This window comes from Tyto alba, unplaced genomic scaffold, assembly GCF_018691265.1.
Source record: "Tyto alba isolate M040663 unplaced genomic scaffold, T.alba_DEE_v4.0 Super-Scaffold_42, whole genome shotgun sequence".
In the NCBI taxonomy this organism is placed as follows: domain Eukaryota; kingdom Metazoa; phylum Chordata; class Aves; order Strigiformes; family Tytonidae; genus Tyto; species Tyto alba.
Window position 1 is genome coordinate 28,339,226 of NW_024881318.1, and position 20,811 is coordinate 28,360,036.

At 47.3% G+C, this 20,811-nt stretch overlaps 1 protein-coding gene across 1 annotated transcript in view; it reads left to right on the forward strand.

The window, feature by feature from the left end:
* The first annotated feature begins 438 nt into the window (after positions 1–438).
* SLC30A5 (solute carrier family 30 member 5) overlaps positions 439–20,811 on the forward strand; it is a 31,020-nt gene continuing 10,647 nt past the window's right edge. The window contains exons 1-7 of the mRNA XM_042804657.1: positions 439–730; positions 10,394–10,516; positions 12,173–12,239; positions 13,564–13,649; positions 15,170–15,257; positions 16,994–17,081; positions 20,165–20,241. Coding sequence (XP_042660591.1) covers positions 657–730; positions 10,394–10,516; positions 12,173–12,239; positions 13,564–13,649; positions 15,170–15,257; positions 16,994–17,081; positions 20,165–20,241 — 603 coding nt within the window. The 5' untranslated portion in view covers positions 439–656. The remainder of the gene's footprint in view (positions 731–10,393; positions 10,517–12,172; positions 12,240–13,563; positions 13,650–15,169; positions 15,258–16,993; positions 17,082–20,164; positions 20,242–20,811) is intronic.

A 20,811-nucleotide genomic window follows, 5' to 3' on the forward strand; every position in this document is an offset into this window, starting at 1 on the left:
CAGTTGACAGCTCTTGAACAAAAAATCTGATCCCAACAGTTCGTGTAATTAGAAATTCATCCAGGAAACTAGGAGCACACCAGACTGACGGAGCGCAAGGAGAAAAGTAAGAGATACTCATTGAAGAACAAGTAAAAGAGTTAATTTATTTTGGTGGAACCACGAAATGGAGGGGGGGCGACGACACCGCCTCTCTGTGAAACAACGCAGGGCAAAACCGCAACACCTCCGTTCGCATCGAGCACCTGAGACGGGCACCGGGCAGGACCCACGGGGGACGGGCAGGACCCACGGGGGACAGGGACCCCTCCCCGCGCGCACCCGAGGCGGGTCGGCAAATTGCGCCTCCCTCTCCTCCTTCGGCCCAGCGCCAGCCCCGCCCCCAGCGGGAGGGAACGCCCCTGGCCCCGCCCCCGCGCCGCTGCCGTTGGGCGCCTGCGCACTGCCCGCGGCGTCGGCGCGCTGGTCGGCGGCCGGTTTCCGGGCACGTCCCCGTCCCGTCCCCCCCGCGCTGCGGCGGCTCCGCCGGCCCAGGGGGATGCGGTGCCCCCGCTGCCGAACAGGCGAGCCGCGGCGCGCCTGAGCGCTCGCATCCCTTCCCTGGCAGCTTCTTTCCTCGCAGGGGCGCGGGGCCGTGCCCGCTCCCCCGCCCCGGCATGGAGGAGAAGTACGGCGGTCAGGCCTTGGCCGGCGGCGGCGTGCTGGGGCCCGTGGATGTGCCTAGCGCCCGGTAAGGGCGGCGGGAGGGGAGAGCCGCCGTTACGGCGCGGGAGGGAGAACTCGGGCGAGCCCTGGCGAAGGCGGGGGGCGGGGGGGCCGTCGCCATCTCTCCCTTTGGGGAGCAGCGGGCGTCGCTCTTCAGTCTGTCGGAGGCGGCAGGAGCCAGCGGCCTCCTGTGTGCGTCGGCGGCGGGGACTAGCCCCTGGGGTGGGGCGGAGGCCGGGGTGGCCTAGTCTGGGGGTGCGGCGAGGCCTGGGCCCGGAGCGTCCAGGGCCCGGGGTGCGGCGGGGCCTTGTCCTAGGCGGTGGTGGGATCCGGCCTGGATTGGCCAAATCCGTGGTGGGGCGGGGCCTGGGATGCGGTGGGGTCCAGGGTCCAGTCCCTGGGTTGGCTTGGGTCCAGGCAGTGGCGGAGCTGTGACCCAGACGGCAGCGGGGACGAATCCTGGGTCGTGGCGGAGCCGGGGCCCACATGGCAGCGGGACCCTGGCCCGCAGCGCAGCAGGTCTTGAGCCTGGGGTGTGACTCGGCCCAACGGCGACGGTTTCTGGGGTGTAGCAGGGCCCGAGGTGGGTCGGGAGCCAGGGCGCAGGGAGTCCTGAGTTGGCTGGGGCTCTGGATGGGCCAGGGGCCTGTGTGTGGCAGGTCTCCAGTTGGCAGGGGCTGAGGGTAGCCCGAAGCAAGGGTTTGACAGGGCCCACTTGCCTGTGCAGCCTGGGCCCCACAGCTTGACATGGCCTGGGCCCAGGATGTCCTGGGTCTGAGGTGCGGTGGGACCACGGTGCGGAGAGCAGTGGGGTTTGGCCCAGGTTGTCCTAGTCCCACTGTGAGGCAGGGCCTGGGCCCGGTGTGTCCTGCATCTGGGATGCAGCAGGACCTGGGCCAGGGATGTAGTGAGGCCTGGGGTCCTGTCCCCAGGTTAGCTTGGGCCTGCGATGTGGCAGGGCTCAGGGCAGCCCGGGTCTGAGAGTGTTGTCTTGGATGGTGGGGGGATCTGGCTTGGGGTGGCCTAGTCCCGGTGTGGGGCAGGGCCTGGGCCAGCAGTGGCCCAGGCCTGGGATGCGACAGGGCAAATCCCAGGGCACAATGGAGCCACATCCCGGATGGTGACAAGGCCAGATCCTGTGGTGCAGCATAGCCAGGTCCCAGACAGTGATGAGGCCGAATCCCGGGATGCGGCAAAGCTGGGTCCCAGGCGGTGACAAGGCGAAATCCTGTGGCGTGGCAGAGCCCAGTCCCAGACCGCAATGAGGCTGAATCCCGGGGTGCAGCAGAGCTGGGTCCCGGGCAGTGAGGAGGCTGAATCCTTGGGCACGGCGGAGCCATGGCCACATGGCAAGGAGACAGAATCCCTGGGGCATGGTGGAGCCAGGACCCAGGTGGCAATGAGGCTGAATCCTGGGGCACAGTGGAGCCAGGTCCCAGACGGTGATGATGCCGAGTCCTGGACAGCGTCAAGGCCTGGGCCCAGTGACTGGCCGGGGTGCAGCAGGTTCCTGATCCGAGTTGGCCTGTGCCTGTGATGCAGAGGAGCTTCAGCTCGGGTTGCAGCACAGCCTTGGCTCTGCATAACAGCAAGGCCTGGGCCTGCAGTGACCTGGACAGCACCAGGGCTGGTACCCAGATTGGCTTGGGCCCAGAGTGCAGGGAGACCTGGGTCACAGGGTACCAGTACCTGGAATGCAACAGGGGCTGGGCCCAGACAGTGACAGTTTCTGGGGTGTGGCATGGCTTCCACCCAGGATTGAGCCAGGGTCCAGGGTGTAACAGGTCCTGAGCAGGCCAGGGCTTGGGGTGGCCCTGAGCAGGGCTGTGACAGGGCCTGGTGCCTGGCACAGCCTGGTCCCAGAATGCCCCAGGTCTGGGTGCGGCAGGACCTCAGTGTGGATGGCAGCAGGATCCAGCCTGAGTTGGCCTAGTCCTGCAATGGGGTGGGGCCTGGGGCCACAGTGGGACACACAATCTGGTCTCCACTCTGCAGAACCATAGGGCAGGTGGAGTCACAACAATGAGTCAGAGGAATAATTTAGCTGTTACCTTTATTAATTGACAGTTTTAGTGAGTGAATGGAGACAATTTGACAATGATCAACTGATAACCTAATAATGAATACAGGCACTTTAGCAAAGACACTGTTTTCCTAACAGTCCATTGCATTTAGTATAAAACTTACATACCTGAATATGTGTAAGGAGAGGAAGAGAGAAAGAGAAAAGAGAAGATGGGGCAATAGGAAAAGGGAAAATCACCCTTTGGATCCCACATTGTTGTAGAGTGGCAGCTTGGCCCTTAGGTGGGGGGTTGACAAAAACACAAGGCAGGTGTGTCATCTTTATATAGTCTTACACCTGCGCAATAAGATGTTCCAGAAGGTTCTCATTTTCTTTGGATTGCCCCAGCATAGTTGGGCAAGTACTGCCTCTGGGCAGCAACAGGAGGGAGAGAGAGAGAGAAACAGTCTGCCACCCTACTTCCTCAGAGCTCGCACTGCTTCTCACCCCCCCACAGAGTGTCCTGCTCCAGTTGTTTGAGACATCCTTTTTATGAACAGCTGCCTTTTTTTTTTTTTTTTTTATGAACAGTTATGACACCACCCCCTGGCTCAAACAACAAGAGTCGGTGGAGTATCTTCAAGGTCATCTTCTAGGTTGATGATGTGAACATAGCAAACAGCAGGAGAAGAAGATGTGAGTAGATGGGTTGAACAACAGCTATGCCAGCTATTAAGAATAAAAATCCAACCAATAAAGTTATTCCATTTTGTGCTAACCACTTCCCCCACCCCAACTGTCCCAGGAACTTTAGCAGAGAGGTCAGCTGTGATCCTGTCAGACCAGTCTCTTGGGTCAAAGTTCTCCAGTATTGTCTGCAAGTTCTCTCGGCTTGGGCTTCCTCAGTCAAAATGGATGCGTTATGGATAGTTACAAAATATTCCCTGTCAGTTATATTTAACATTCCACATACCTCATGTTCCTTTAACAACAATATAGCATATGAAGTAAACGTTTTTTCTGACACTGGGGATACCTTCATTTCCACAGCATTTTTCTGCAGTAAAATTACAATCACTACTTGGGTTCCCCCCATTCTTCCATTCCCAACATTAATTTTTCCATAAGCCATAAGATTCAAGGTTTCCTCCTCAGGGAAGAAGATAAAATAGAAGATAAAATCTTTGAACTGTCTGAATGAGTAACATGAAATGTTATCAGACAAAATTGATGTTAACTCCTTTGTTGGCAGGTGTTGATAATGCTACACAGATACCTTGATTAGGGCTGTTCCAGATGTGCATAAAATGTTGAATAAAATTCCAGGCTAAATTCAGAAAGTCTTTTTCCTGTCCTTCAATGGAAAGAATTAGGAGGAGGGAGAAGGCTCTCCAAAGGATCATTCCCTGTAACAACACACAAAAATTACAGACAAAAATAAACTGTTTGTGCGAGTAACAATATGGATGGGGTTACACATTTACTATAATGACCATTGAGTAGTTACTTATGACTTTATCCCTTGCTGGATAACAACATGCTTTGTCTCAATTTAAAGTTACAGAGCCTTCATTCTATGCAAACTCAAAGGGTGGGGGAGGGGGGGGGGCATGTCTTCTTGGTCCTAAATTGCCTTGGTGGTTGCAGTCTCGCCACCAGTTTTTGCTGCCTTCATGCCTCTTGGGCGATCATCCAGCCTTTTAGCTCTTCTTCAAGGGCATTGTTTATGGGAAGTTTTAGGTTTACACAGTAGAGTCAGTGATTAGTGGTGTACTGTCTACAGTTGATCCCTCTCTGGCCTATAAAAGAGGGAACTTTACTAGTTTCTCTTATATTAATCCCTTTTTTTCATAACTTCCCCACAGCAGAACAACATATCCAAAAGCATTGTATTATTACATAGATAGAAATCAGGGAACCAGGAGGTTAACCACATCAGAATCCCACCCTCATACTGTCTCAAGAGGTCTGTTCAGTTGGAGGGGGGCACCTTGCTTTTGTTTTTCCACACTCTAAGGAGCTTTTCCAAGGTCATAGTAGGCACACTATCAAATCTGAGTGAATCCCCTGTTCAATTGCCCGAAGCAGGTTTTTCTTTGCCCCTGAGGCTCGTGGGGCCGGGGTGTTGATTTTCCTGCTGTTCTACTCTATGTACCGGTAGGTTTAGGTTTACCCATTCCCCCATTAAAATCTGTTCTCTGGCAGTAATTTATTAACCCTTGAGCTGCCTCCCCACAGGCCGGTGTTCCACCTGCTCTTGTCCTGGCAGGATGTCCCACCCACTGAGTCAGGGCATTCCTTAATCAATCTTGCACCTGAATTGCAAATAATTGTAGGGAGTCTGACAAGCCCCTTATAAGTGGGGTCATTCAGTCGGGATCCGTGACCAGTAGCATCAGGGATGGCTGCCTCAGGACTTAACATAAATTGGAGGCAGGCAGCTTTTTAGATGCTTTTGGTTTCAGTCTCCATCCGTCTGCTATATTTCTGTACCTTTGCCAATTCAGTGACTATATAGGTATCATTATAATCCATAAAATGTACTTCAGGTTTTGCAGTGAGTGGCACAATCTTCAAAGGACAGTGTGTATGGGGTATACTGCATTATTTACTTCTGTTATGATCTTCAGTTTTATTATAAATTTTATTACACAACATATATTTTATATCCACTAGAAGGGTAACCTCAACAAGTATACACTTCCCTTATCAGAATACTTACTCTCTGCAAGAGCCAGGTTTCAGGGAGGTCTCCTGGGACAGTATTACAATCAAGAAACTTAGCACATGCAAATAGGTCAGACTGGCTATGTGATGGAGGATTTGTGTATTTCAGTAGTTGTAGAAGGGGTTTCATTTGATTCGGGTTAGCTCTTAGCAGCATTAGGGAGGGTTGATGGGTTACTAGGTGCCTGTTGTGAATAAGCGGAAGACAGGCAGCTTTCTACACACTTTTGGTAATTGGATCCAGCCCCTGAGTGGGGATGGCTACCAGGTCTGCTCCAAGGGATCTAGCCCTCCAGCTCAGTATTCCAGCCTCTTGGTTAAAGACCAGGGAGCCCTAGTGTCTGGGACAGTTAGAAACACACCCAGACCCCAATATCCCTGTGCCTCCTCTTCACTGAGTTTAATTCTGTCTCTGCTCATGAGTGAGATCCTCCACACGTATTCTCTCTCTTTGGGGAGTCTGTTTTTCCTGCAGTTTTGCCAGTTCACTGGTACTATAGGGTAATTCTTTTGTTTTAATCTCAGGCGACATCAGCTCCCTCATTATACTGAATTTCTGTTTTAACGAGTGGGGGGAGTTGAGGATCCTCTCCTTGTTCTTAAACTTTATCTGCTCCATCTCCCTCCAGGAGTAGTGGCTAGCTACTTCCCTGTAAATCATTTGCTATTCCTTAGATAAGCTAGAACACCCACACTTGCTTTCAAGATCCTTTTTCCTCGAGCTGCTTTTTCCTCCACTTGGCTAACTCTAAACAAATGCATCTCTCTATCCCTAACAAAAGGGTCTGGCCACTGACTTTGTAAACTTCACAGTAGCCTCCACTTGCATCCACTTTTTTCACTTACCTTCTAATTTTGCTTTTAAGTTCTTAACCAGCTCTTGTAAATACTCATTCTCCTCACACTCTGCCTGTTTGACAATATAGGCTGCTATTAATGCAGCTACCAAGCCACCACAAACCACAGCTTTTCCATTTCCAGGTCTCTACCCGTTCTCTTTTGCCAAATCCTTTCTTCACTCTGTGACAGTGACTGGGAATTGCCAGTTCTCCTCTGTCTACGCTCTCCCTTGGGGAGTTGGACAAGATTTATACGTTTTCAACAGCTGTAGCAAAGGGGAGCAGTTGAGATCAGGATGAACTGGGGAAGTCATGATCATCTATTGGAGGACTCAGACTCAGCTAATTTAGAGTCCTCCCTTCTCCGTCAATATCCAGTCTGTGTTTTTCCCACTGACCCCATTGGGTAAAAGGGGAAATCACCACCCTTTGGGTCCCACATTGTTGTAGAGTAGCAAGCTTGGCCCTTAGGTGGTGGATTGACAAAAACACAAGGCAAGTGTGTCATCTTTATATAGTCTTTCTTACACCTGCGCAATAAGATGTTCCAGAAGGTTCTCATTTTCTTTGGATTGCCGCAGCACAGTTGGGCAAGTTCTGTCTCTGGGCAGCAACAGGAGGGAGAGAGAGAGAAACAGTCTGCCACCCCACCTCCTCATAGCTCGCACTGCTTCTCATCCCCCCACAGAGTGTCCTGCTCCAGTTGTTTGAGACATCCTCTTTATGAATGTCACCGAAATCAGGAATCAAAACTACTTAATTCTGGGTTTAGCATTAACAAGCGGCATTAGTTTGTTCAACCAGGGACATAAGGGAATCATTCCATCAAACACGTCCACCGTACGTTACAATAGTCAAAGCTGATACCATTCTGTTACAAACATTTTAATCAAATTTCCTAAAAGTCATTATCATATTTACATAATTATTATGCATGCAGTTTAAGTATCAGAGGTGCTTCTGTGGAGGCCGTTAGTGGTCTCTAGTGGTCTTTGGACTGGAGCCCTTCTTGAACTTTATCTGTACTTTGGAATTGGCCTTTCTTTGGTTTATGTCTGCACTTTCTTATCTCTTGCTGTCGTGGTTGGAGCTCAGAGGGCAACTGAGCACCACAGAGCCGCTCATTCCTTCCTTCCCTCCCAGTGATGAAAAAAAATAAGTCAGGCTTGGGATTTGAGATAGGACGGGGAGGGGCAAATCACCCATTATGGTCATGGGCAAAAAGGCAGACTCATTAGAGGAAACAAAAAAAGACCATAGATTTATTACAGACACTAACAACAACACTTAACAGAGTAGGACAGTGAGAAGCATTGCCACATCTTGAGAACACCTTCCCCCCACCCCTCCCTTCTTCCCGGGCTCAGCTCTGCTCCTGATATCTCTACCTCCTCCCCCAGTGGCGCAGGGGCAGGGAATGGGGGGTGCAGTCAGCGCTGCCACTTCCTTCATCTTCAGTGGGGGGAGCTTCTGGAACTTCTTGCCCCTGCTCCATTGTGGTCCCCCTCTCACAGGAAACAGCCCTCCACAAACCCTCTCTGACATGAGTCCCTCACACAGGCTGCAGCATTTCTCTACACTGCTTTGGCATGGGACACCCCTGCATGCTGCAGTCTTCCCAGCACTGAACTACAACAGCAGGTCTTTTTCCCACAAGATCCTGGCCTTCTTCAGGCACAGTCACCTTGGTCATCCATGCAAAGCCCCTCACAGGCCATAAATCAGTGTCTGCTCCACTGCAGACCTTCATAGGTGTTGGGGGGGGCACCCTGCCGTCTCACCAGAGGCTACAGGGGGGTCTCTGCTCTGACACACCTCCCCCCCTCCTCTCTTCTTCCATTCCTCCGCTGATCTTGGTGTTCACGCAGCTGCAGCAACTCCTCCTCACAAGTCCCACTGCATGTCACCACGTCCCTTCTTAAATACATTATCGCAGAGGTGCAGCCACTGTCGCTAACTGTCCTGGCCCTGGCCAGAGGTGGTGCAGGCTTGGAGCTGGGGGAGCTTTGAGAATTTTCTCACAGGGGGGCCACTGCTGTAGCCCCCTCCACTGCTATCAAAAAAACCCACCACTCACTCAAACCCAGGACACTTGCCTAGTTTCAACTAGTTCATTACTTTTCAGAGGGTCGTCATCTTCAAGGACAAGGGCTTCTGATTAGGAGTCTCCCAATTGATGCACAAATCTCTCTATTTGTGCATCCCCCAGGAGGTGTTTATCATTCTTGTGTAGCTCCAGGACCTCTGTGCAATGGCCAACATGTTGCAGGTGTTCGACTGATTGCTTAAGTCCTTATGCTACCCCGAACAATTTTTTTTTTTCTTCACCCATTTTCCAACATGAACAGTTCCCTTTTTTGTTATGAACAGTTTATTTCACTGGAGCGCAGCAGGACCTGAGCCCTTGGTGGCCTGTACCCAGACAGTGATGGGTCCTGGGCTTGGGAGGAAGTGGGGCCCGCAGTCTGGTCCCCAAGTTGCCTTGGGCCCGGGGTGCAGTGGGGCCCGGGGCTCAGGGTGGCCTGGATTTGGCTGTGGCAGAGCTGATTGCCAAGGTGCAGCGGAGCTGGGGCCCAGACGGTGGCGGGGCCAAATCGCAGGGTGTGGCGTGGCCTGGGCCTGGGGTGTCCCAGATCCAGACAGCAGCAGGGCCCAGGCCTGGTATGCGGCAGGGCCCAGATTCCAGTTGCCATGTTGGCTTGGGCCCGGTGTGCGGTGTGGCCAGGACCTGGGGTCTGGAGGGGCCCAAGCCTCGGGATACCCTGTGCCTGGGGTGCAGTGGAGCTCGGGTCCATGTTGTGATGAGGCCTGGAACCCAGTTCACCTGTGCTCCGGCTGTGTCGGGACCTGTGCCCAGGGTGTGCCGAGTCAGGGCTGTGGCAGGACCCATGCCCATGGTGGCCTCTGCCAGGTTGGCGGTGGGGCCCAGGCCTGGGACGCAGCAGGGCCCAGGGGTCCCTGGGTTGGTTTGGGCCCAACGTGCAGTCAGACCCGGGGCATGGGGTGTCCCAGACTCACATGTGGCGGGGCCCAGGGTGCAGCGGGGCCAATTCCCGGGGTGCAGCTCAGCCAGGGCCCAGATAGTGGCAAGACCTGGGCCCAGGGTGCAGCAGAGCTGGAGCCTTGTCCTGGGGTATCTCACATCCGGGGTGCAGCAGGGCCTCTGCCCGGATGATGGTGGGGTCTGGCCCAGGGTGTGGGAGGGCCTGGACCCAGGGTGTCCTGGACCTGGACAGCAGTGGGGCCTGGGCCTGGAATGCTGCAGGGCATTTGGTCCAGTCTCCGGGTTGAACTGGGCCTGGGGTGCGGCGAGGCCCAAGACTTGGGGTGGCCCAGACTGAGGTGTGGAAGGGCCCAGGGTGCAATGGGGCCGATTTCTGGGGTGTGACGGAGGTGGGCCCAAGGTGTCCCAGAACCTGGGCGTGGCAGGTCCTAGGGCTTCTTGTGGCCCAGACTCAGGTGTGCCAGGGACCAGGGTGCTGTGGGGCTGATCCTGGGTGTGTGGCAGAGCCTGGGCCCCTAGAGCAGCAGGGTCGAATCCCAGGTGTGACAGGGCTTATGGCTCAGGGTGGGCCAGGGAGGGGTGCAGCAGGGCTTGGGATATGGGGGGCCCCACTGCCTGGGTTGGCTGGAGCCCAGGGTGCAGCAGGGCCTGGGACTTGGTGTGTCCCAGACACACGTTTAGCAGGGCCCAGGTTGCACCAGGGCCAGTTCCCAAGGTGCGACGGAGCTGTGCCTGGGGTGTCCCAGATCTGGGGTGCAGTGGGGCTGAATACTGGGGTGCAGTGGAGCCAGGGCCCAGACAGCAGCATGATCAAATCCCAGCGTGTGGCACGGCCTGGTCCCGGTTTTGTCTGGATCCCGACAGCAGCCATGCTCAGATCCAGATGGCAGCGACGGCTGGGCCTGGGGTACAGCAGGGCCCGTGCACCAGCATGGCCTGTTACCGGGGTGTAGTAGGGATTGGTCCTGGGCTAGAGACACCTGCAGGTGCTGGGGTAGAGTGAGGTTTGGGCCCAGTGTGGCCTGTGCCCAGGGTGCAGTGACGCCTTGTTCTGAACAGTGTCAGCAGCATGTGCATGGTCATAGGTGCAGACTGTCCTCTCTTCTTTTACAGGATGACTCGGTACATCATGCTGTTGTGCTTCACCAAGTTTTTGAAAGCTGTGGGGCTGTTTGAATCCTACGATCTTCTGAAAGCAGTTCACCTTGTGCAGTTTATCTTTATAGTGCAGCTGGGGTAAGTGTGCAGCGAGTGAAGTCTTGTCCAGTGTTTTACAGCACACTTTGTCTACAGTGTTCTTTGTCAGTTTCAAGATTATACTCTGCATTATGTTATAGATTAATTGCGGATGAGAATGCATAGCAGTGGATCCAGGAAATACTCTGTTCATAGCAGTGTTTTTCCTTTGTATCACTGCTCACTATAATTTCAGAATCATAAAATATCACAAGTTAGAAGGGACCCATAAGGATAATCAAGTCCAACTCCCTGCTCTTTGCAGGACTACCTAAAACTAAACCATATGACTGAGAGTGTTGTCCAGGTGCTTCCTGAACTCTGACAGGCTTGGTACTATGACCACTTGCCTGGGGAGCCTGTCCCAGTGACCGACCACCCTCTACCTGAAGAGCCTTTTCCTAATGTCCAACGTGAACTTCCCCTGACGCCACTTCATTCCATTTCCTCATGCCCTACTGCTGGTCACCAGAGAGAGGAGATCAGCACCTCTCTGTCTGCTATCTCCCTTGAGGAAGCCGTAGGCTGTGATGAGGTCACCCCTTGGCCTTCTCTTCTCCAAGCTGAACAAACCAAGCGATCTCAGCTGCTGCTCCTAAGTCTTGCCTTCAAGACCTTTCGCCACCTTGGTTGCCTTCCTCTTGAACACACTCTGCCAGTTCGATGTCCTCCTTACACTGAGGCACCCCAAGCTGCACACAGTACTCACGGTCGGGCCGCAGCACTGCCGTGCAGGCTGGGACAATCACCTCCTTCGACCGGCTGGCTGTGCTGTGCTCGATGCACCCCAGGACACTGTTGGCCCTTTTGGCTGCCAGGGCACACTGCTGACTCATACTGAACTTGCCATGAACCCAAACCCCCAGATCTCCTTCTGTGGGGCTGCTCTCCAGCCTCTTGTCCCCCAATTTGTATGTATAACCCTGTCCTCAGGTGCAGAATCTGACACTTGCTCTTCTTAAATTTCGTACAGGTGGTGACTGCCCAGCTCTCTAGTCTATCCACATCTCTGTAAGACCCCTCTACCCTCAAGAAACTTCAATGGTTTTGCTACCTTAAAACTGATCATGCTATCACAATACTGATCATAGGAAACTCAGGCATGTCCAAATTTTCTTAAGAAGGGTATAGAAAACAAGCTTTCTTCCTTATAATGTGTATTCCTGTAGTTCTTGTGTGCTTCAAGTGCTATTTTGTCTTGATTGAGAACTAAAGTGTAGAAACTGATAGTGAATATACAGAAACAACCTTTGCAGATGCAAGCCTGCTTCAGGTTTACCTGATAAGATATGGAAGAGCATTTCTGTAACAAACTTGTCAGAGTTGGAACTTAATTTTTTCCTTTTATTTCATATTTGTTTACATTTCTGGGCTTCTCATTTGGTGCATTCCCAAGCATCATAGTGCTTTTTTCCCATCACTTATTCTTGATCCCAGTTGAGGAAGATACATGCTGTTTCTTACCATTTCTAACAAGACTCTTTATTTGGCATTCGGTATGTGAATAAGCCTTTGAGTCTATGTATCTGGTTAATAAAAGCATAATACTATTTCTCCTCAAAAATTCTGATGTGAAAGACCTAGTTATTTAGAGCTGGTTTGCATAAAAAGCTGACTTCTAATACACTAATAGAGAAAACTTTCTTCTTTTACCAGGTCTGCACTTTTTATGGTTTTGTTTCAAAAACCATTTTCTTCTGGAAAAGTGGTAACCAAACATCAGGTGAGTTGACATGTGTAGTAGTGATTTACATCTTTAGATATTCTTCACAACATGGATCTTGCCAAAAGTTAAAGCAGAACAAAGGTTACTTCACTGGGAAGATGTAGTTGCAGTTTCCAGAAGTGTGTAACTAACTTTGTGCCTAGTGCACCATAAAAAACAATTGGAAATTTTAGCTTTTGTCAACTCCTTTTGAGAGTATTGTGAAAGGATTGGTCCTTGGCTCCATATAAGCATCTGTTTTGAGGATTGGATTTTCAAAAAAGCTTAGTCCACTTAGCCAACTTTGATAGTTTCAAAAGTCCATTTCTGGACTGCCTGAACAGTTGAAGTGCTCCGGTGATGTCCCCCAATACCAAAAGAGTACTTTTGCATGGTGCATTTTAATGGGCCTCATATATGCACTTCAGACCTGTGTCAAGTTCTCAGTATCCTGAGGTGACTGAATAGCACCAGCTTGGAACCTTCTGTTTTATGAGAAATAAATTCTCTTCACCTGCTCCATATTCATCTTGGTTTTATGTAATTATATACACAAAAACTTGATCCAAGCACAATGTCGTCAGTGTATGTGATGAGTAGAGAGAATCTGAAGGACAGCCTCAGAAATGTTCAAAATGTCAACTGCTTTCATGATTAAACACATATGAAAGCAGAATTTTGAAGTATTAAATGATGAATAACTTGCATCTTTGACTTGTTTGGAAAAATCTGTCCATTTATGGTTTCACTATTGCTAAAAATTTTTAAATTCTGGATTTTAAAGATGTGATGTTTGTCACAGGCACTTCGTCTTGTTAAATGTATTCCCGAAATGAATTACATTTCTTCAAAAACTTGCCTTTACAGTTAATAATATATTGAATAGCTGAATTATAACCTGCTTCCTGAAGAAAGAATTTTAACACATGCATAGATATTTGTAGACTTAAGGTCTTAGTCTCCTTATTTTGGATGTTTTATCTAGTTCTATATATGTTTATCAGAATATACAATAGATCACAAAATAAACAGCACCTTTGACAGATAAATGGACTTGAATTTTTTTTCAGCATTTTTTTCAGGCTTTTTGTTTAAGAGATCTCAGATAGAATCTAGTACCATAGTAGAAAAGAAATAAGTAGTTCGGGTTCATAGTATGTCCAAACACACCTTAGTTGCCTGTCAAAGTAGTTAAGATAATCATACTATGAAATTTACAGAACTTGCAAAGCATGTGTTTTCCCCTCTATTTCTACAGCTACTGCACTAAACTAGTGTTAATAATGGGGTGTTTATTTTGAAACTGTGGAGAAAATGATAATGAAATACCTTTCTTTTGTAGTGGATCAAAATTTTTAAGCATGCTGTTGTGGGATGTATCATTTCACTCTTGTGGTTTTTTGGCCTTACTCTTTGTGGACCACTGAGGTAAATATATGGTTATGGTAAAGAATATTTTCTCTTTTTAAGCTAATTTTTATGATCTTTCCCCATCTTGCTCCTTTGTCTTTTGTTTTGTGTCCATTAGCCCAAGACGCTAGCCTTTGGCTTTATTTTTCAAAATTTTGAATGGATTGTTATGCTTATTCCTGTGAACTGTGTTTTGCTTGGGAAGAGCTACATACAATTTTCTATAGAACTTGCAATTTTCTTCATTCTTTGACAAGATGCCAGTGGAATTATCAGTAGTGCTTGAACTATTGGTGTGAGTGATACAAGATCACTGGCTGTTGTACTGACTGTGATTTTCATCTTTACCATAGTCTCATTACTGTAACCCTAATTGTTTATTTAACTGTTTGAAGTCCATGGGTTGACAGCTAGTGATAGCAGCTTGTATTCCTGTCAGGTGACTAGAATTAGTTTCTGCATTTGTTGCAGGGCACTGCTTTATCTGGTCATATGCCTGTGCTGTGTTGGAATAGGGTAGCATTCATATACTCTGAATAAAATCACTTGTGTTGTTTTTTAGGAGTACTGATTGAGTAACTATAAGAGAGTAACATTAGGCTTCCAGAAAATAAGGTTAATATATTAGTGTCATGGTTTAACCCCAGCCAGCAACTAAGCACCACCCAGCTGGACTCTCACTTTCCTACAGTGGGATGGGAGAGAGAATCAGAAGGGTAAAAGTGACAAAACTCATGTGTTGAGTTAAAAGACAGTTTTAACAGGTAAAGCAAAAGTCACATACACAAGCAAAGCAAAACAAGGAATTTATTCAACATTTCCCATCGGCAGGCAGGTGCTCAGCCATCTCCAGGAAAGCCAGGCTCCATCACACTTAATGGTTACTTGGGAAGAGAAAATGTCATCACTCCAAACATCACACCTTTCATTCTTCCCCCAGCTTTATATGCTGAGTATGACATGATATGATATGGAATACTCCAGTGGTTAGTTGGAGTCAGCTGTCCCCACTGTGTTCCCTCCCAACTTCTTGTGCACTCCCAGCCTGCTCGCTGGTGGGGCACTGTGAGGACCAGAAAAGGCTTTGGCACTGTGTAAGCTGCTCAGCAGTAACAAAATCATCTCTGTGTTATCAACACCATTTCCAGTAAAAATCTAAAACACAGACCCCTACCAGCTACTATGAAGAAAATTAACTCTATCCCAGCCAAAACCAGCACAATTAGAAAGCATCTTTCATAAGAGAGAGGAAGGTAAAGCCTTAAATGATACACTTTATGAAGTTGAAGTGTTATCCTTTGCACAGGAGAAGGCATACCTGAGAATAATAGGATTTCTTAATACTGTAGTGCCTTTCTGTATGATGACAGTCTCCTGAAACAGAACCATTAACATGGGCTCTAGTAGGTTGTATGGCTGCACAGAGAATGGCAGAAGCATTTGTTAAACTTGATACTGAATTTTAGCAGAAATAGTGTATATGAAGCTTGTGAGATAAACTGCTTGTAAGTGGACATGTTTATTTCACCTTTTTATAGGACATTGTTGCTGTTTGAGCACAGTGATGTGGTTGTGCTATCACTCCTTAGTGTCTTGTTCACAAGCTCAGGTGGAGGACCAGCAAAGGTATTTAAAAATTTGTTTTATGAAATGTAAAAAATACTAAATGCAATAAATTCAACTACTTTACCTGGAACTGTTTTGGACCTATGTTCATAGAAGCTGTGGGGTTTCCTTAATGGTAAAATTATAAGATGTTCTACTTGGAATAAGAAGTATGACATTAAGAGAGAAACCGAGATACATGGCAGATATCTGAAAGTTTTTTCTGTTTGTAGATGGAAAAGAACCTGGAGAATTATTTTTGCACTTAAGCATTCTTTGTAACAGGATTTCGGGTTCAAACTGAAAAAAGGACGTATGTGTAGTGGACCTGGCCTTCAGGCACTGAAGTCCAGCAATACAGTCTCCAGGTCCTTGCCTAGCCTATTCAGTGTCTGTAGCTTTTAACATACTTTGTTTCTTCTGCCAAAACGTTCTCTAAGTATTTTAATGTCTGCATGAGCCTATATGTGCTGAATGGGCCCAGTCTTTCACCTGATCAGAGATCTGTACTTGAGACATCCTTTGCCTGAGTCCCATTACACGCAATCTTGCAAGGTGTTTTCTAACTATGCCTAATCAGCCCTAATGAGCTCATCCCAGCACCTAGGAGTCTTGGGTCACTTTAACTCAAAAACAGTGACAGTTGAAGGAAGATACCTTATGATGTCATATAATTGAGGCTAGAGTACTTGCTGTGTAAGTGAAAGTCTGTCTTTGGTGCCACCTCAGGCTGGGAGTTTTGAAATCTCTGTCTCATAACTGCTGCTGGAGTTCCCAAATCACTTTTAGGCTAGTCTTGGAGTGAATAGCACAGTTGTCTGTTCTGAAGTTCTGCATGCACCCTGCTCAAATTGAGATGCTTAGGGCATGCAGAATGAAGCATTTCATCTAGAAGACAAATACGTTTCTCCAGCCAACCACCCAAAAGGTAGATACAGAGCTTCAAAGAGGTTTGTTGTCAGTCTGTATCTTAGTGGGCCATGCTTGGCAGTTAAGCTGCATGTCTAAGGCAGCAGAAACAAGGGATTGATAACTCTGTCCTCTGAATGTTTCAGCTTTATGAAGTCAACTGTGGCAAAGAGAAGCAAGCTGACTTTCCAAAACAAGAATGTGATAGCTTCAGAAGGTTAACTGTAATAGTCTTTTCTAGCTGCAGAGCTCAGTGTCTTGCCAAGATGATGAACAGCAAAATTGCAGTGTCTTAAGGTGATGAAAGCACTGGGAGCTGGAATTTCATTGCTACCTCTGTCCCTTCCCCACAAAAGCACTGCAAAGCTCTGCTTTCTCAGAGCCTTTGCACAGTTCTCTAGCCTTTATATTCCCTAAGACAAAATTCTACAGTTTATCCACTAGATACTTTATATAGCTCGTTAATGCTACAAAAGAATAAATCATCAGACTTAAGTAGCTGTGCGTTATGGCAGGCAGAAATACACCATGAACAAAGAAGCAACTGTACTTGAAGTTCATAAGAAACAGTCTTGTAGCTTCTTACAGTGGTGATCTGCCCTGACTTCCCTGGTGAATCTGAAACTGGAATAAATATAAAATGATATTGTCAAAGTCACTTTTCTAAAAAAATAAAAAAATGTGGGTTTTTTCCTCATGTTTTTCGTACTGAACTGAAATATGCTTACATTGATCAGGAAGGGGGGAGGGAGGGGACTGATTTCCTGGATTTTTTTTTTTAATCAATCTGTTATGTCACATTATAAAAATATATGGGGTGGTTTTTGTCGTTTTTTTGTTTTTTACAGACAAGAGGTGCTGCATTTTTCATCATAGCTGTCATCTGCTTACTACTTTTTGATAATGATGACCTCATGGCTAAAATAGCAGAACATCGTATCCTTTCTTGCCATGTGTAAGAGCAAGTGCCTATTATTGCTGGAGCAGAGAGAATGGGAAGTTGAGTGCACTGAATTAAATGTGCTTGCATTTTCTTGATGTGAATCTTACCTTTTGGGAATATTATAGCATAAGATTTTACTTCTACATCTAAATACTGATATTTACAGCTAAATGAATGTCATTGCTTACTTTGATAACTTAGAACACGACTATAGATTTTAAGTTGTAGTTAAAGGCTCCCTGCACATTTGCACATGTCAGACCACTTAGGATTGCCAGAAGCTTTTCTGATCAACTCTCCTTTTTTTCTTTAGAAGTTCTAGACATAATAGCTGTAGCCTAAGTATGTGCAGTAAGTGGTTGTCAGCCTGGATGACAGTCTTTTCCATATATTCAGAAAGATTCATAGAATCACAGAAGGATAGAATGGTTTCCATTGGAAAGGACCTTTAAAAATTATCTAGTCTAACCCCTCGTGCAATGAGCAGGGACATCTTCAACTAGCCTGACCATGAATGTTTCCAGGGATAGGACATCTACCACCTGTGGTGATGCAGGACCCCTGGGCCACATTGTAACATCAGGACCAGCCAACATTGTGCTATTGTCTTGGTTACAAGTGCAGAGAGCTAGGATGATCTGGCACTTTCTTGTCCTTTATACAAGTGCAGTGTCTTAGGACAATTAGGCACTCCCTAACTGTACCTGGAACTACTGTTGCCTGGGAACTGTATCTATAACTCATGTGGCCTGGTTCTTAGTCTGCTCTGGAAGTTACCAGAATTACCTGACAGGAATTATGGCCAAAATGAAATACTACTGACCAAAGTCGAGCATCTTGTGACCCTATAGTGACTCTAAGTGAGACCCTTTGAGCTGTCCAGGATCACAGCAGGCTGTGACCCAGTACCTCCAAGTTGGGATACCTCTCAGAGACTCACCCATGACACCACCTTTCTGAGCAACCTGTTCCAGTGTTTTACCACCCTCGTTGTAAAAAATGTCTTCCTTATATCTTGTCTGAATCTACCCCCTTCTAGTTTAAAACCATTACTTCTTGTCCTATCACTACAGCCCCTACTGAAAAGTCTGTCCCCGTCATTCTTATAAACCCCCTTTAAGTACTGAAAGGCCTCTATAAGGTCTCCCAGGAGCCTTCTCTTCTCCAGGCTGAACAAGCCTAACCTTCAGCTTTTCCTCACAGGAGAGGTGTTCCATCCCTCTGATCATTTTTGTGACTCTCATCTGGACCTGCTTCAACAGGTCCATGTCTGTCTTGTGCTGAGGGCTCCAGAGCTGGACGCAGTGCTCCAGGTGGGATCTCACCAGTGCAGAGTAGAGGGGGAGAATCCCCTCCCTCAACCTGCTGGCCACATTTCTCTTGATGCGGCCCAGCATACAGTTGGCTTTCTGACCTGTGAGCACACTGCTGGCTCATGACCAGCTTTTGTTCACTGGTACCCCCAAGTCCTCCTGAGGGCTGCTCTCAATCCCTTCATCCCCTAGCCTGTATTGATACCAGGGGTTGCCCTGACCCAGGCACGTGAACCTCCTGAGGTTCACATGGGCCCACTTCTTGAGCTTGTCCAGGTTTCTCTGGATGGCATCCCATCCCTCTGCCGGTGTCAGCTACACCACTCAGCTTGGTGTCATCTGCAGACTTGCTGAGGGTGCACTTGATCCCACTGTGTATGTCATTGATGAAGATGTTATACAGTGCCGGTCCCAATACAGACCCCTGAGAGACACCACTTGTCACTGATCTCCATCTGGATATGGAGCCGTTAACCACTATCCTCTGGATGCAACCACTCAGACAATTCCTCATGCCCTGACCAGTCCACCCATCCAATCCATCTCTCTCGAGTTTAGAGAGAAGGATATTGTGGGGGACCGTGTCAAAGGCCTTATAGAAGTCCAGATAGATGACATCAGTAGCTTCTCCCTTGTCCACTGTTGTAGTCACTCCATCATAGAAGGCCACTTCTGTAGTTGGTCAGGCAGGACTTGCCCTTGGTGAAGCTGTGCTGGCTGTCTCAAATCACTTCCCTGTCCTCCATGTGCCTCAGCATAGCTTCTAGGAGGATCTATTCCATGATCTTCCTAGCTATCAAGGTGATGCTGACAGGTCTGTAGTTCCCAGGGGCCTCCTTTCTACCCTTTTTAAAAATGGGTTCAATGTTTCCCATTTTCCAGTCACTGGGCACTTCACCTGACTGCCATAACTTTTCAAATATCATAGAGTATAGCTTAAAGATTGTTTTTCTTTTGCAAACATGGTAATCTCAGTTCATCTGCTAGGCTGAAAAGTGATGTGAAGTAGCCTGCAGTAGATCCAACAACAGTGGACTTTAAGTTGCAAATAGAAGCTGGCTAACGTGTTCAAAGCCACTGAGTAAGTTGGAAGTGATTGTGAAGTAAGTTTTCAACAGATCATCTCATCATAGTGAAGTGTACTGGCAAAAAGTGGTACGTCTAAGGATAGACAGTAGAAACAAACAAGGTGAAAGTAAACTTTCTCAAGGAAGGATGAAAACATGGGATTACAGATGCAAATGGTATATTAAGGAATAATATCAATCCACTGGGTTTTCAATGAGTAAATTCATTGTTAAAGTGCCCTCTAGCAGTTTTCCAAAAGCTATCATTTGCTGCATTGTGCTTGTCAATTACTCTTTGTTTTTGAAAGTTTAAATACTTGGAAACTGAAAAGATATAGATCATATTTTAGACAGTTCAGTGGTTTAGTGCTTTTAGTGAAAATTGATGATATAATATTTGACGCTGTTATTTTTTGAAATCTGGTTGCCAGAATTAATATAAATCCTGTATCATGACTGCTGTGTAGTATTTAGCCGTGACTGTGTTCTCATGTTTTAAAATACTCTCACCCACCCTATTTTTAACTATTTATTTTCTGTGGAAATATTTTCATTTTTCCTAAATTTGAAGGATCTGACAAACCTTAAAGCTCAGTTTGCTTAGTTCTGCTTTCTGTGGTCTCCTGCTACCTCCACCTGTTACTTGGTTTTTAAAAAATCATCAAATAAAACTTCCTTAATTATTTTTTTATTTAGCTGAGGGGCATCATGACAGTGCTCTTACCCATGTTCTGTATACAATCATTGCTTTCCTGGGTGTTGCAGATCACAAGGTAAATAACTTGTATTTTAGTAGGTTAGTATTTCTCTTAAGGTTTTTAGGTAAGAATTGCAGCAGCTCAGAGCTAATCCAAGTCTAAATCAAAACCAAGAAGTTAAACTTCCCCACCCCATACTCGAACTGAACTACCACTGTTATTTTTACATCCTGATTATGAGCAGCTTCAATACAGCAAGCCAAACCATTCAATATTCAACATGTATAGCTGATAAGGACTTTGCTGTAATGTATAACCTAAAAAGTCTCATTAAAATTACTAAGTATTCTGTCATCAGTGTTGTGGATGTTTATAATGCTTTGTATACAAGCCATTTCTTGCTCGCTTTTGGCATCTGTGTTTTGTTGCTGCTTCTTTATATTTCCCCAGTCTTTCTTTTACATTAGGTGCTTGTATTTGAAGACACAGATTCTGATATTCTCAGTAGTATAGTCCTATTGTAATTGGTGGCATGAATAACTGAGTATCAAAATCTTACTGTATGGGATTGATCTGGCTGATTGAGGTGTTCTGTTAACTTAGCCTTGTAGCTAAAGTGGCTGCATTGAGGACTAAAACAGGAAA